This window comes from Periplaneta americana, chromosome 3, assembly GCF_040183065.1.
Source record: "Periplaneta americana isolate PAMFEO1 chromosome 3, P.americana_PAMFEO1_priV1, whole genome shotgun sequence".
Lineage (NCBI taxonomy): Eukaryota > Metazoa > Arthropoda > Insecta > Blattodea > Blattidae > Periplaneta > Periplaneta americana.
The window spans coordinates 162,474,274-162,492,339 of record NC_091119.1 but is presented as its reverse complement, the minus strand read 5'-3'; the positions used below and the strand labels follow the sequence as shown (position 1 = coordinate 162,492,339).

The 18,066-nt window shown below is 32.5% G+C and overlaps 1 protein-coding gene across 1 annotated transcript in view; it reads right to left on the bottom strand.

The window, feature by feature from the left end:
• LOC138696786 (bridge-like lipid transfer protein family member 3B) overlaps positions 1-18,066 on the bottom strand; it is a 100,455-nt gene that overhangs the window by 14,185 nt on the left and 68,204 nt on the right. Inside the window, exon 15 of the mRNA XM_069822191.1 lies at positions 16,501-16,635. Within this exon, the coding sequence (XP_069678292.1) occupies positions 16,501-16,635 (135 nt within the window). The remainder of the gene's footprint in view (positions 1-16,500; positions 16,636-18,066) is intronic.

Sequence of the window (18,066 nt, the reverse complement as noted above, 5' to 3'; positions counted from 1 at the left end):
TATGCATGCAAATTTTCATCAAATACATGTACCATTCTTTTCTTATAACTACAAAAGGGTATTAAAACACACAATACTTTCAAATTAACCAAAGTTATAACTATAACAGGGCTAAGAATGATTTTATACATAGCTAAACAGAGCTGATAAACATTCGACATAAACAAAATTATGTGCTCAGAAAGTAGTTGAATAATGACTGAAACATAAGATGTAAGAAAACGCACCTACTTAGTTCACCTTCTTTCGATTATACAGAAATATACAGCAAATGACAAATGGGTTTCCAGAAAGATGTAAGATGAAACCTAACTTTATAAATTTTAAAACACAGAGTTTAAAACGAGAATAATTTGAACACATCAATGTCTTCGCACTATTTCCATTGGTTAATAATTTATTACTTACATGGCGGGTGGCAAGTCTCTTTGAATATGCATGCCAAAATTAAGACAGAAATATAAAATTTACTTTTATACAAAATTATCCAAGTTCCATGACACAAATGAATAGATTAACTGCTAACTTAGAAAGGCACATGTTAAATAAACAAATGTAATTTGACATATATATAATAATGATCTTATTTACTGTGTTTATGGTAAAGTGTTCAATTTTCAAATAAATTTTAAATGAGCTACATGAACGAAATATGTAGTTTTGAAAATTTAACCCATTTTAAATTTATTTCAAAATTTAACAGATTGGTGAATTGTATTCTGAAATATTTACATCAACTACAACTCAATATATACTGGTATGATAAAACATAAACATATACTGTATCTATTTAATATTTCAGTTCAAGCTGAAGATCAGATTTGATATAGCTAAGGAGAATAATACCATCTTTCGAAAGGAAGTATTGAAATACAATTTTATCAGAATATTCATAAAATGTTATTTGCGAATAATTTAAAAACAACATTAAATAGTATTATGTAAGGCTATAGGTTAAATGTGTATTTCAGGCCATATTTTTGTATTGAAATACTTCAGTGTATTTCATTTACAACTAAAACAATGAAAACATAGGAACAGACGCAGCATAACTGCATAACAGAGAGAGAGAGAGAGAGAGAGAGAGAGAGAGAGAGACTCTCAAATATGAAGAAAACTACGAGAGAATTGTATTCTGCAAAAATGAGAAATTCACCAGTCAAAAGAAAAATTGTTTAAAGCATTCATGAAATATACGTACTCTTTAAATTAGGTAAATATCAGAGAAAATGTAGAATGACAGTGCATGCGACTAGCTTCATCGACCTACTGTACTTGTAAAAGAAAGATGTAAAAACTGTTCGTAGTAAAGAGACTTTTGAATTTAATAGACGAAATTAATAGCCTTATAACAACATGAAGACACAAAATTAGTGGTTCATGATGTTTCTTACAGGGTGACAAGAAAATAACAATTATGCAACGTATAATATTGCACTGTTAGTGAAGATCAAAACTGAAAATGTCTATAGCAAATCAACAGTCAAACTTAAAACAATCCGTTAATTCACTGCTGTTATCGCCTTTTGCAACATACAATAGTTTCCTTCATAAATTGCCTGTTAGAATTTCTGTCTTATTCAGTTTACAAATCACACAGGGCCTAATTCAAAACTAAAATATTATCGTCATATAATTCACTATACTACAAAAGAAATTTTCATCACAGCTTAACATGTTTCTTGTTACATTTCATTTCCAAAAATGCAAACGATTTTACGATATCCTCTGTATAATTCTGCTGGTATTGTCCAGAGTTTTGAGTTCGTAAATATTTCGGTGAAGCTGGGCTCTTTAGTAGAATTAATCCAATTTTTAATTTATTTTCGAGATGATTTTGTATTGAGAATTACAATTTTGTGTGCTTAAAGCTATAGTTTCTCATACATAAATGAGGAAGAGGGATATAAAAGAATATGTCTGGGCAGACAGACAAGAATAGAGGAGAATAATAAAAGCAAATCATTTGTCATCATAGATTCAGAAAAAATGTATAAAAATTGTTAAACCAGATATAAGTATATAGTTTCAGTTTGTCAAGCTCTGAAAAGTAGACTGTCTTTAATGTGACAACTATAAAGAAATGGGCAATTCAAATCAAGAAATGGATTCGGAACACTTCAAAATCTGTGCTTCAGTGGCTGACCATGACAATATCTTTGAAAAATACTGGAGTGCAAGAGGTAAAATGATTTTACTGTCAAACGCCTGGCATTAGAAAACAACAACAACATATTTTGTAATTGTGTGTCCCATGTTTGCGTTGCTCTTCAAATATTTTACTTTTTCGTTTTTGACACACATATATATATATATATATATATATATATATATATATATATATATATATATATATAGATGAATTTCATATTTATTGTATACATGTTGGAGCTAAATGTTTTAGTTTTGAACAATCTGGGGTTACTATATCTGCCATTCTATCACAGTGTTACAATGACTTGAAATATACTGAACTGTGATGTCAAGGTTTTATTTGTTACGAGGAATATTTGTTTACTAATGTACGTCATTCTAAAATATTATGATCAAAAGTATAATAAAGTTTGCAAAAGTGACTTTGAATTTGTGAGAATATAGGTATTTTTTTGTCACTGTATTGATGAAAATAGTTTAGCTTGAGGTTATCAGATTTTTTTCACAATTTCCGGGGACAGATAACAAAACATAAAAAAAAAATACTTAAAAACATTTCTGTTAGATTGTCTTTCGCTTTTATTGTTTTTACACAATTTAAAGAATTAAAAAACTGATATTCATTCCATTTACAGAAGAGTGAAATTTTATTGCAGGTCTTCCTTACATTTCAATTTTTCAGCAAATTCCTGACAGGTCATGTTGAAATTGATTAAGATAGCAAGCATGGCATGAACAGTTTCTAAACTCATTCTAGATTTTTGGGATGTGCACAGCATGTTCAATGATGAAACTCTCTCTGCTGAAGCATTACTTCTAGGAAAACTCAGAAATACTTCAATCAACTTCTGAAATTGTCCACAGGGAATCATTTTCTTAGAAAAAAATTAAAAATGTCCTCCCGGGTTTGAGCAAAGAATAACGTTTTCTTCATTCCACTTTGCCACTTTCTCTGAAGTCGCATATTCTTCAAGCAAAAAATTTAATCAAATTAATTATCTTCATCCAGGTCAATCCATCTACATAATGGACTGTCTCTTCATATTTTTGTCTTTCTAGAGGGGGTCTTAGCAATATAAATACATTTCATAGATGTCGTGTGTGAATGAATAACCCTGGCAATAGGATTTTCGACAACATTTTCATAAAAATCATGAGATACTGAGAATATTGTTGTGAAATAAGAGCCACTTCTTCTGAAGACGCCCAAAAGTAATTTAATTGATGGTGGAATAAATTATCTTCTTTCCTGGAGTTCAGTTTTTTTTTTTTAACTAACTGCAATAACAACGGAAGACTCGATATCCTGACTTTCAATTTTGATTATGGCATCATGGAAAAGCAGCAAAGTTGCATTAGCAAAATTTATCACAGCACTGTGGAAGGATCATTAAACCATATTAATAATAATATTAACAATGAAAATCTGGGGATATCCGGGAAAAAATTATTAAATTCGAGGACATTTTAGGGACGAATTTTTTTCGGGAATAGAAAGCAAAATTCGGGGACTGTCCCTGGGAAATGGGGACGTCTGGTAATCTTATTTCAGCTGCTAACAATTTCATTTCTTAACATATACTACTTGTCTTGGGTAGTTTCAAGTTTCTTTTTACATTAAAAATATTAGGAGAATATGGACTCAAATTAACTCACAACTATAAGAAGATGAAATCTATATACTGCTGTGGCATATGTTTTCCCGTGTTACTGAAATTGACAAGATTGTATCAAATTATAATACAGTATTATACTGAAACTACAAACATATTTCACACACTGTTAAGAGTATTTTGCAGTAACAGTAAACTATAACAGTATTTGCTATTTAAAAAAATTGATGAATATTATAAACCGTAAAGAAGTTTAAAATTATACAGGAACTACAGTATTGATTCAAATAGTATTTGCATTGTGAAAATATAGATTACACATACAGTTTTTCAACCACATGTTAATTCATCCTGTAGTGAATAATTCTCACAGGCATAGAAAAGGTCGAAAGTTCAAACCCTTAGAGGAGGACCGCATATTAATAACTGTATGCATGTATTGTATAGACCAGTAAAGAATGATAATTATAACAAACAAAAATCGTGTGCTTACTGAACACATACCAACTTCAACACATACTACTTTAGATGGGAATGAAAAAAGGCATTTTATGTACAGCATTACACGTAACAATGTGTATGTATGTGCAACCATATGGGAAGAAGTGCCTTGCATTCGCAATTAAAAAGACCGACCATATACAATACCTGGCAATCTATAGAGAAAGCCAGTGTGTTAAAGCTTTCTGATACCTGTGAAAACTGCCTGTGACAAACATAACACAGCAATGGGCATGCACGCAAACTCACATACTCCGACCCAAGTTGATTCATGCAGATTGATAAGAGAAACTGCCAATACCTTGACCTTGGCCTGCCAATGTGCCACACACAACATTCACAAGAGACCGAAGGCAGGAAGAAGGCATGCAAAAAATGTACAGAGAAAAATATGTAGTATACAACTTGATATACAAAATATACCAAATTATCACACAGTAGCAGCACATATTGTTACCGTGTCGTTATCAGGAAACATATTCACGAAGCAGATATAATACGAGTGTATTATAAAATTAACTTGGTTTTGTCACTTTGAGTGCAATGTCAAGATGTTCTTTTGTCCTTACTATATACTATACGTACAAATATTTATACACATACAATATTCACATAAATATTAAGACTCATATTTCAAAGAGGTATTTTGATTATATGTATGAAATATTTCACGAGCTAATATTTGCGCTGTTTTATTTAATTTAAAATATTAAGGGAATATTTAATGACTGTATTAAATATTCACAAACAAAAATATAATTCAAGGAATAACAGAGTTCTGATCACACTTTTTTAAATATAACTTCTAACGCACTAATAAATACTAACTACATTCTGTTACTTAGACTGAAACTTCTTGCGTAGGTATTTTGATTACATGAATGGAATTTCATAAAAAAAATAGAACAACTGTGTTTACTATACCTAAATATAGCTCATATATACAGGGTCATTCACGAAGTTCTGCCCCGGTTTGTTGTAGTGATTCCTGAGGTTATTTGAAACAAAAAATGTAAATAAATTAATGGAATCACATTCACAATTATGGAGTTACAACACATTTTCGAAACACATCATACGCTCCAACTTTTGATTTTAAGCATGGGGTTAGAGTTATCAGATGGTATATGTATTTGCAGCCACGTGATACTCAGCTACTACACTTAGCTTTAAGCTTTTATTAAATTTTACTTGTTCTCGCTCATGTTTATGTTACACTCGATGTCGATTATTGCCGAATTCAAGCGACGTAACTATAATAAGAAATTACATTTCTGTTATAACTGATTAACTACAGAGCGTTTGAGTCAAGACGTCTCTACTACCATGACACTGGTTGACAGGCGGGAATGATGTGAGTCCCGGCTTTAAGCCGCCTGCTAGTACAGTAGATTCAAGTCAGTATTCAGTGTGTGTCTGTTGTGCACATTTGTGTTCTGATGTACAGTATAGAACAACGCATTTTTATATGCAAGACTTTCGTGAAAAATACGTGGAGAATGTGTTGCCATAAATTCAGACGTCGTTTCCCGATGGTCCTGTGCCAAATAAGAAAACAATATAAAGACTCGTAAAGAAGTTTAACGACACAGGCTTGGTTCAAAATAAGAAGCGTTGAGTGAATTAACGAGTCTTAACTGAGGACACATCGGATGAAATATGTTTTCGATTAGAACGAAGCCCTCAGAAATCTTTGCGCAGATTAGCCTAAGAAGTAGTGGTGTCAAAAACCTCAGTTCAACATGCCACTAAATTGCTGAATTTAAAACTGTACAAAACCCATGTAGTGCATCACATAAGTGAAAATGAACTACAGAAAGCTTCCAGGAATATGCTGAAGCGATGTCCAGTATGCTTGAATGCCGAAGGTCACCATTTCGAGCAATTACTACAATAAGGTAAGCCTTTTATTTTAGTATTATGAGTTTTATTTTGCCACAAATTACAGTCGCTGTTTGGCAGGAGATGGGCGACCCATATAGCATGTGGAGGCCACAAGGCCACCGGTATTAAGTGCACATCTTGCTCGAACACTCTGTATTATAATTTAACTACGTATTTCACATAATATATTCGGACATTGTTAGAAAAAAGAACTTCTTCACCCCTGTACCCAAACAAGCACGATGAGTATCCCCCAGGAGTTGGCGCTTATGATAACAAAGCCAATTTCCAACAGAACAATCCATGTTAATGACATTTACTGATGCATATTCATCAATACTTATTAGTAGGGCTATGAAAAGGGAGCAGTTAAAGCTAGTGATGGTACCGAGTATAGTTGCGGCGGGTGGAATGAAGTGAATTTCCCCTACAACTTGATGTAAGCAGCGGTACAGAATGTATGCCAATACTTATTAGTAGGGCTATGAAAAGGGAGCAGATAAAGCTAGTGATGGTACCAAGTATAGCTGCGGCAGGTGGAATGGGGTGAATTTCTCCTACAACTTGATGTAAGCAGCAGTACAGAATGTATGCCAATACTTATTAGTAGGGCTATGAAAAGGGAGCAGATAAAGCTAATGATGGTACCAAGTATAGCTGCGGCAGGTGGAATGGGGTGAATTTCCCCTCCAACTTGATGTAAGCAGCGGTACAGAATGTACGCCAATACTTATTAGTAGGGCTATGAAAAGGGAACAGTTAAAGCTATGATGATACCGAGTATAGCTGCGGTGGGTGGAATGGGGTGAATTTTCCCTACAACTTGATGTAAGCAGCGGTACAGACTGTACGCTGCTTATGTCAAGTTGTAGGCAAAAATTCACCCTATTTCACCTGCCGCAGCTATACTCAGTATCATCACTAGCTTTAACTGTTCCCTTTTCATAGCCCTACTTATTAGGTTTAAAAGTTAAATAACTTTTTAAGTATCGTAAAAGATAAATGTTTGTTGACAACTAATTGTGTTATCTGTTTGAGGTACTGCAATCACAGGAATCCATTACATACATGCCAACGCACATGCACACAATCACGCACTCACAATATTACTATGTTGTAAATGAATAGTACATTATGCAACGAGCCTATAATGATAGTAATTAAGATGCAAGTATGGTTATTTATGAAACGTGTGCAAGCGAGTTTCATAATATTCATACGAGCGTCTTAATTACCATTATAGGCAAGTTTCATACGACTTTTTATGCTCGACCATATTTCTAACTTGAAATTATTCAGATGTATACATTTTACTTGTATCTGACAAGATCGGAAGTGACCTTGTTCTAGGTCGTGAATTGTGAGATGTGCGCAGACGCGAAAGTATTGATTTTTTCCGAGGAACAATAATGCCATTGACCTTGACATAATCCCGTTAAACTTGATATAACCTTGATTATTGAATTCGACATTGAAAAACGAGATGACAAATTGAATTTATTTCAATATTATTTACAATTAACGCTAATTATTATAGTAACAGAACATAACCTTCTGCGACAGTATTGGATTTCCAGCCTCCGTGACTTTTCGCTAATTCTCTTTCGATTGCATATCCAAGAATAATCGATACTTGCGGTTTTATAACGGTACAAAGCTGACTTGTAATTGGCTGAACACCTGTACTTTAATGAGTAGGTGTACTTTAATGACATGCATTAAAGGACTGCTACCAGGTGTATAATTACTACATTTCGGCATGGTCGAGCATAAACATATTTAAAGGACCCAGAAACGTGCATTTATGTTAAAATATGAAGAACGACTTTTCATGACACTTTATCCATGTAGTGATATAAAAGAAGCAAAAACTACACAATGCCCACCTGGTGTGAAGAGAACTGTATCTCATTTACTTAAAAATATTAAATTTTGTGATTTAATATTACTTAAACCATAACTCTTTAAAATATGTGCACTTTTTTTTTTAATTTTATACGCAAGTTGTGAACTTACGCTGCAAATACTTTTTATTAAAAACATTAACAGAACATCTTGACATGAAGAGAAAATGGTAATGCTATATTGGTGCTGCAAATTTATTTTTGGTATACCTTGCATAGGGAAAAGAGCAACACACTTAACTTATGGGTGTGTTTGCTATTATAAATTACAGGGGGAGGAAAGAAAGCTAAAAATGTTAAAAATTTCATTGTGTGAACCTTATCGAGTACCATACAAATGTTCAAAAATGTAATTCGTTAAAACTGCTTGTGAATAATAAATCGAAGTGTCTAAAGCATGAAGCAAATCATAGCTCAAATTATGTTTGCTGTGGTTTAAGAGAGGTCGGTAAAATGTCGTATCTACTTTGTATGATTTGCAACATCACAGTTGGGAATTTAACCACCTCATTCAATGACAACAAAGAAAAAGAAAACAACGTTAATAAAGATTATTAAATTGTATTTTTATATTAATGATTATTTATAAATATATACAGGGACATCATTTTATTTTTAACATTTTTAATGTTAACCTGGCTATACCTTTAGAAACCGGAAACACAGTTTGCTATCCCCTTCCACGACTGAAGTTCGATGATACTGGCGTAAAACACAAACAAATCACTCCACTAGGTATAGGAGGGAAGAAAAGTAGTTCATCCATTTACGTAAACTAGGAAATATCGCGATTTTGAGTTCGATAATTTTCATTTGGTTTTTGTTTAATCAAAATACAGTACTGTATTAAGAATAAGTGTTTTTACTCACGAACTGAGTTATCCATGCGAACGTATTCATTATGCAGTGTATATTATACTGTCTACAGCAATTAGCGTACAATATAGAGAATGGAGTTAAATTGAAAAATAATCATAATATGGATATTTAAACACATTTTTGAAAATGGTGGCCGTTCATTTTGATACAGGCTTCAGTTCTTTTGTGTATATTATCGCACTATAGACTATTACATCTAATTCCAATTACCAGTTTCGTCCTTCGTACTAGTAACTCATTAAATAATTCTGTACCTACTCTATAAAAGAGTAACATACGTACTGTAAATTCAATCTTCACTTCTGCCCGACCCGCACAGATAAAATTACTCAGACATGCTACCTAGTACCTACTGTCCGTCCAAGTGGTTATGTCGCAGGATCGTAGAAAGGGGGGAAATCACGTGACAGTTAATTACTTAACGAGGCCCTTTTATTTAAGTTATTTTAAACAATTGTATAATATTACGTAAACGTCCAATTCCTAACAGAAATTAATGTATTCAGAAAAGAGCTAAGACAGCCCAGCTTTTACAGAGGGGTGAGCAGAAGCAGGTGGGGAAAATCGGGATGCGACGTAGGCAAACGGACAGTACCTGTGTGAAAGCTCTTTCGTCACTGGAAAACGCGAACATATTTCTGAAACGTACCATACTCACTAACTCAGTGCTGTTTACTATATGCGGCCTTGGTTCTGTGTGGAGGACAGTTGGAACTTCATTAGTAGAAGGGGTGGGTGTGAAGTACATTAAAAAACTCAGGTACAATAAAAATTGAAGTAAAAATAAAATGATGTCCCTGTATTTAACAACAATTTCGAATTTAGTAATAAAACAACTATTAAAATAAAATTATAAGTTATGCATCACTGGACTAGACACAATTAAGTCACTTTTATTATTATTTTTGGTTTGAGATTAGGTTTAATTCCCTGAAGATGCAATGAAATAGCCAATGCAACAAAGTAGTCTTGACATACAAATTCCAAATAGACTGAAAAGCAGCAGAATTACCTACATGCGATGCACGCAGCAAACAGTCAACTGTTCAGGTAAATGTTGTATGTGTTCGTTTATGATAGACATAGTAATAAGCTGTCACCAACTTCTACCTAGTTATACTGCTGGTACAAACGCCAATATGTTCAGCATTTAATTGTACATTCCTCAATATCATTTGTTTCTGATTACCATTCCTGGATTGTTTCACTGGAAGTCTGTTGCAGCTCTCCATGGTGTGACAGGTTACACAGTGCAATATGTATTGCAAAGTCCAATTAATTGCCATCATCTGAGAGAGCAAAATTATTGCTCAAGAGTATTAAAGGAAGGATTGTATTGCTTCTTTTGTCTATGGACAGCAAATGTGTTGGATAAATTGTGTCTAGTGTCTACAAAGTTACATACTTAACTCTGGTACTCAAAAAATATATGAGCAGATAGTCTTAAAAATTCTGCATTTGTATTCTGAGTAATGCATCTCTAAAGTAAACTATACAATGTGTCCAAGTGACGAATACACTACCAATATTGAGAAGATATTGAGTATTTAAACTGTATGTTGAGATATGATTTCTCCAATGCTTCAGAAATACTTATAAGTTCCATCTAACCTTCTGGATCTTACGTAATATGATTTTGTTGTTGTAACTTGTAAGTAGTTCTGAAGGACTAAACAAATATCTTAACACACAGCTGGAAAACACAAAATTATCTTCTCAACACAATCACTGTAAAAGCCTGATATTTTATATCAATGTCACTATTCTTTGCATACTAATGGTGTAAAATAAAACAATGTAATGAATATGTTTTATTTTTGCTTTCTATTCAGCCATAGTAATTATGAAGAATATTTGATACTGCAGAAAAAAAAAACTATGAAAGAGTAATGGAACGGAGAAAAATTCTCTCCGGCGCGGGGATTTGAACCTGGGTTTTCAGCTCTACGTGCTGAGGCTTTATCCACTAAGCCACACCGGATACTCACCCCCGCATCGGACAGAATCGTCTCAGATTAAGTTCCAATTCTTGGGTTCCCTCTAGTGGCCACCCTCTGCACTACGTCATAGATGTCTATGAACGTAGGACTGAAGTCCACACATGTGCTGAGGTGCACTCGTTATGAGTGACTAGTTGGCCGGGACCCGACGGAATAAGCGCCGTCTTAAATCACGAAGTGATTTACGCATATCATATATATTATTTAATGTACCAAAGTACATATGATATTTCCATGCAGATATTCTGCGTCATAACGAGTGCACCTCAGCACATGTGTGGACTTCAGTCCTACGTTCATAGACATCTATGACGTAGTGCAGAGGGCGGCCACTAGAGGGAACCCAAGAGTTGGAACTTAATCTGAGACGATTCTGTCCGACGCCAGGGTGGGTATCCGGTGTGGTTTAGTGGATAAAGCATCAGCACGTAGAGCTGAAAACCCATGTTCAAATCCCGGTGCCAGAGAGAATTTTTCTCCGTTCCATTAATCTTTCATCGTATGATGACGCAGAATATCTGCATGGAAATATCATATGTACTTCGGTATATTAAATAATATATAGAAAAAAAAAAAGCTGAGATTTTTATGCTTTCAGCATCCCTGACACCGAAAAAATGGTTTAGGCTTACTGTCTGTCTGTCTTTCCAATTGCATATGTAGGCTAAGCTAATTCATCCAGGAATGAAGCACATACAAATATAATAACTTTTACAATAAAATTAGTAGGATTTTATATGAAATAAAAATGTTATGAGTGAATGATTAATATCATGTAACGAAAAATGTTTTTCTCAGACATTTACATAATTGTCTCCAACCAAAAATGTTTTGTTGAGAAAAAATTACAGTTTTAAAATATTTATAAGAATGACTTTATACAAATAACGTAAGCCTAGGCACATTTTATTTTTCTGTAAAAATTAATTATCTACTGCACTAAGCCTCCAATTCTAAGCTTCTTCACAATAAAGTTGTAACAGCTTAAAGGCATTCTTCTTGATGTTCACTTTAACACATGCTGTTAAAAAATTTCAAATCTCTTACCACAGAATATGCTGCAATATGCTCATTTCTTGTGATACGCAAAGCTTACGTTTTCCTGGGATTAACTCCATCCTGACATCCACATCCTCAAGTGTTTGTTCTGTTAGAGCACACTTTGGTACAATGTTTATTCTTATCAAGAACGGAATCTGTATCTTATTAGATAATTAGCCATACTTGTGCACTGCGCTACACTTGTTACAGAAATATTCAGCTTACAGTTTTATTATTAGTAAAAGGATAAATCATTGTATTAGTCTGATTGAGGTGGCACTAATATAAAAAGCAATGTTATTTTAAAACTCATATATCTCGTTAAATACCAGTCCTATCAAAATTTTGCATAGAATAAAACTTGTCAGAAACATGTTTAAAGAAACTTTTGTAATGTAACATTTTTTCCAGAAAACCAGTAATAAGCGAGATATTTCGATATATTGACTTCAGGCCTACTTATAGCCCTCATTTTAAAGAAAGTAGTTTGAATGCCATATAGCCTAAATTTTAAGTGTGATCCAACATAATTTATATACCAATTTTCACAGAAATCAGTTCTGACAGTATTTCGTGAAAAGGTGACAGACAGACAGACAGACAGACAGACAGACAGACAGACAGACAGACAGACAGACAGACACACACACAGACAGACAGACAGACAGACAGACAGACAGACAGACCAGACAAAAATTTCAAAAATATGAATTTTGGTCTCAGGAGAGTTAATTATATATGTTTACACTGATTATTATTGCAAAAGCGAAAATTACCAGAAACATTTTGGTTACAGTTTTAATTTTAGTATAGATTTAACAGTACACTGTTTTGATGGTTTGTGAAGTCTCTGAAAAACTCAGCCAAAAATTGCATGAACACACTCATACGATTTTTTAAATGGATATCTTAAATTATGAAAATATGTTGCTGCACTGTGTATCTAACTATGGTTAAAAATGCCTCTTTCTCAATGCACTACAAGAGATTAACAATGTAAAGTGAAAGCAGAAGTATTGTTGTGGATCAACCTTAGAGCAAACAAGTGCCCGGGAAAACCCAATGAGTTGGCCTGTTGACCACCAGAAAGCAACCTCATGGCTCAGCAAGAATGCTGGTAACTCAGGTTTGATTTACTTTGTATAATAAACTAACGTTCATCTGATTGAATTACAGTAGATGTTAAATTTAATAAGAATATTTAAGAACATGTCTCAAAGTGCAAATTTTAAATTTGATACTGCAGATTAATGTATGAAATTAAAATTATTTATTAAAACTGATTACATAATATTATTTAGGTTATATACATGTCAAAAGATGTTTATAATTACTATTCCTTATTCTGCTATGAGATATCTGGCAACTCTGTGGTTCACAATGATGCACTTCTAAATTGGAAAATAACTATTCGAAATCAGATCCACAATCAAAAGAACTTATTTCACGCAAAATAGCTTCAGGAATAAAACGCGTAATTGCCAATAAAACTTGACGAATCAACATATGTGTAAAGTTAACAATAATAATAACATATTACAGAATATAAAAATCATTATCTATTTCAATCAAAGAAATATAAGAAATATCAGCAATGTCTTAAATTGAAAAAATAATAATATAAATTTCAAATGATTCTACAAATGAATGTATAAAATGAAAATTAAAACTATTACTACAGTGTTAAAAATTCCAAGACCTTGAAAAATATTTTGTAATGTCACAACCCACCCGTAGTTTTAAATGGATATCACTGATCAATTGTTTTTTTAAATTTTATTTGGTTATTTTACGATGCTGTATCAACATCTGGGTTATTTAGCGTCTGAATGATATGAAGGTGATAATGCCGGTGAAATGAGTCCGGGGTCCAGCACCGAAAGTTACCCAGCATTTGCTCGTATTGGGTTGAGGGAAAACCCCGGAAAAAACCTCAACCAGGTATCACTGATCAAACTTTGACATAAATTTGTTAAGTGATCTAGTAGTTGCCTTATTAAACATTACACTTACGAATTCTTGGACACAATGTACATACAAGCAGATTACAAATACAGATATTCCTTCATCCATGCGAACAAAGCGTGAACATTTCAGAATATTACTTCCCTTCACCACTGTAGCAGGAATGTATTCAAAATGTATTTTTTAATATCAGCACATCTAATCTCTTGCCCTAGCTACTTTTCACATTTATTAATTGACAAAAATATGATGGCAAATATGATGCAATAGAATAACAATAATAACTACATATATCAAAAGAGCTTATCTAATGAAACATTGCCTTGTAATGGAATACTTATAGCTAACATGAAGAAAGGAATACAAGTGGAAGAATATGTATAATGATAAAATGTGTAATTGGTATAAAAATTATATAAGCTGAAGAAAGGGTCTGGAACTATGTTGACAATGGGCTTTATAAATTTCTAGTAAAAGTTTGATTGGCATTACCCTATGTACTTCACACATTCTGATTTTCAGCAGTGCCAAGTTTTGCCCCCAAACAATAATACTGTATCATCTCATAGGAATACAATACACCTTTGTGTTTTTGTAACTCAATTGCTAATAAAACATTAGTGTCTATCAAAAACAAAATAGGACCAAGAACTGTACCCTGAGGGACACCAATATTAATATTGCAAGGTTCACTAAGAAAATCATTTTTTGTCATATGAATTCCATCTTTCAGATAAGATTTTAGTAATTCTAAAGCAAAGTTGCTCCATGCAATCCCATAAGAGTTATAACGTGACTTCTTTTGCAGTTGCTAGATGGCAGCATAGCGAAAATAATAAAAGTGGTTGCCTTGAAAGTACTGCCCACATTTGTCATGACGTAAATTATGGCTGATTATTACGAACTTTACATGCAAATGGAGCATCTATATTCTTTATCTGCATTTATCCATTAGGCCGATGAATCTGTTATATTTGTATGTGATCAGAGGTAATGAGAATAAGCGACATCAGATGTTGGAAGTCTTTAATATTAATATACCACTAATTGTTTTCTTCTCTGTAGTCTATACCAATACAGATGGTGATGTCACCATATTAAGAGAAAATGTGATCAGATTTCTCGAATATTGAGCACATAAACGTTTCACGTCAAAAGAATTGTTTCAGGGAAAGAAAAATTACATGTAACAAATGAGTCACTGTCAAAGTTTAATCAGCTTAAATGTTATACAGGTAAGAGTTATTTTTACTGAATTTCAAAACTCACGATTAACTCGAAAAATTTAAGCAATGAAAACATTTCGAAAACAAATCTGAAATCACCGCGATGATTTCTATGAGAATCTGCAGTTCTAACAGACAAAAGTTTAGTCATTCTGCATATGGAAGTCCGTCAGGAGAAAATGCTCCTTTGTTTAACTCGCCGTAACACAGAATTAGTAAAGATTTTGAATAGCAACCACTTTTAAAACTAATTTTCATTCTTTCTAAACATTTCTCTCACTTTGACCCTCCATTTAATGTGAAAAATGAAAAAGTTTTTCCACTTACCAACTTTTGAGGATGTCGATGTCTATTTTGAACAGGTCACTTCGAAGTTGGTATATTTTTTTTCTCACTTTTCAAAAAAGATTTTGATTTCGAATTTTTCCTATGCTTTCCTTAGACATTTATCTAAGAATCCTAAAAATTACAGCGTGATTTATTTACTACCATAGGAGCTACGACATGATCATGTTTAACGGTGCGGCAAATAGTGTCCATTGTCCGTATCAGCTTTGGCAAGCTTTCTCCCTCTCTCCTTTCTGCACCACAGTGCATGTTACGATACACTCCTTACCCAATACCCATTTCAGTGAGTGCTGACGACCACTGATCTATATGACGATATTATTAATTTTTGATCCTACAGAATTTCCCAATACAAATATTTGTGACACACTCTCTATAACATTTCATTTAGTACACATCATGTTTTATAAGATAAAAATTATGAAGAAAGGCAGTTGTATCAAATTTTAAGTAAATTCTAATTTAATGTATTTTTAAGTGCAGACCAATTAATTCTTCTGTAAAAATATTAGATGCGCCATTTCCAGTTAAACTGATATGTAGATAGTAAAAATAAACAAAATTCTGTCAACAAGTAAGAAGTAACTCTACAAAGACAGGCAGAGAAATGGCATGTCAAAATCCACTTTTTGTGTATCAGGGCTGCCAAAAAACAAAAATGTGAATTTCTGAGAAAATCTTGAAATCGATTTTTTGTGGGATAACAATATTTTCTGTTTAGAGTTTGTGTAATGGTAAAATAAAAAGTATGCTGACTTAAATATAAAAATAACGCATTGAACAACACACGTAGCCTTCTAGGTGTAACATTTTTAGATAGAGAAGAATCAACCATTACCAGCTTACAATTCCATTATATTGTCAACATAGTTTCATTTGTTTAAAAAAGAGTGGGGAAGGGCAGTGTGTCTCCCAACTAAAACTGTGCACATTTATAAGAAATTCCTTAACAAGCTCAGAAAACAAAAAAATGAAGTATCCATACCTGGAATTCATCCCATGGGATTGCTCCACATTCATCTGCTGTAAGGCTTGAAAACTGTACTTTGACAGCAGATGAAAAACCTTGCGACTGCTGAATAAATTCCACTTTTCCCAGTTTGAAAGTAGACATTGATACCTGCAGTTGTATATAAAATAGTATTAACATCGTGCAATATGCCCCTACATCTTGCCATTAAGTTTGATATGATACTGTATCTTTTAAACATTATTTTGTGCTTACATTTAGGTCCTATGTAGTATAACAGCCTAATAAAATTATATATATATATATATATATATATAAAGAAAAAAATGTGAAGACAGTTGATAGGCCCATGTTTACGTGTATATATGCCAAGTGTTACAAGCAACCAAACTGACAAAAGAGTTTTAATTTCTATAAGTTAAGCTAAAATGCTTTTTATTCATTCATTATGTAACTAAAATGATACAGCAAAAGTTTGAAAATCTGGACTGGTCAGTAACTGGGTCGATCCATTGCATTTCGGATTCTCAGGCAATATTTACAACATTTCAATTTAAGATTAAATAAAAAGAAATGATTCCGGCAGTTTATTCATTAATTTTTTTAAATGAGCAGTTCTAAGAAAAATAAAGTCACCATCCAAGAAAGATGTGAATATAAACATTTTCAGTTAAAAAAAAAAAAGTAACACATAAAATCAAATCTAAAAATAAACTAATAAAAATATGGTATCAGTAAGTAAATGAAAGCAGAAGTTAAATTATTATTCCTAAGACACAAAATCCTGATAATTTAAAAAGTAAGCTTTAGAGACAGTCAGATTTTCAGCTGGTCCAGATTTTCGAACTTGTACTATACATTTACTTGTGAAAGATACCGTATATACAGTGTACAGATTTATGGAACGATATAAATACATTTTAATTATGGAATGATATAAACATATTTTAATTGTAAACTAAAGAAAATGGGAAAGGAGAGAAAAATGCTATACATGAATAAAAGTACTCACCTATTAATTGGCATGAGCTTAAGTACAAGGAATTGAATAAATTCAAAGATATCTTTTAACATTATCACATTTTGCTACTGAATGTTATACAATTTACTTTACTTCTTTCATATTGAAACAAACTACTTTATTTTTCCATATTTTATGCCTACATTATGAGAAACATATGTTTGTAATGATACATTTCATGTAGGTTAATTTTCTTCAATCAAGAAGCAAGTTTTCTTTTAATTTTTATCATTTCAAGTGAAGTAGCAAGAATTATACAGACGTCGCCACAAAATGTAAATTTTACAAGGGAACAAAAATGAGATCTGAAAAATGCTGTACCGTAATTCAAGTATATAAATTGTTCTAATTTTAAATTCAATTATTCCAATTAATACTTTAGTTCAGTTTGTCCAAGTAACACTTGAATTGAATAAAAATTCGAACAAGTTATTTTTTTAAATCGTCCAATTAATATTTGAACTGAAATTAATATTAGAATAAATTACTTCAGTTCGTCCAATTAAATAAGTACACTGATTTTAAAAGTTAGAATAAATTATTTACTTGAATTATATAGA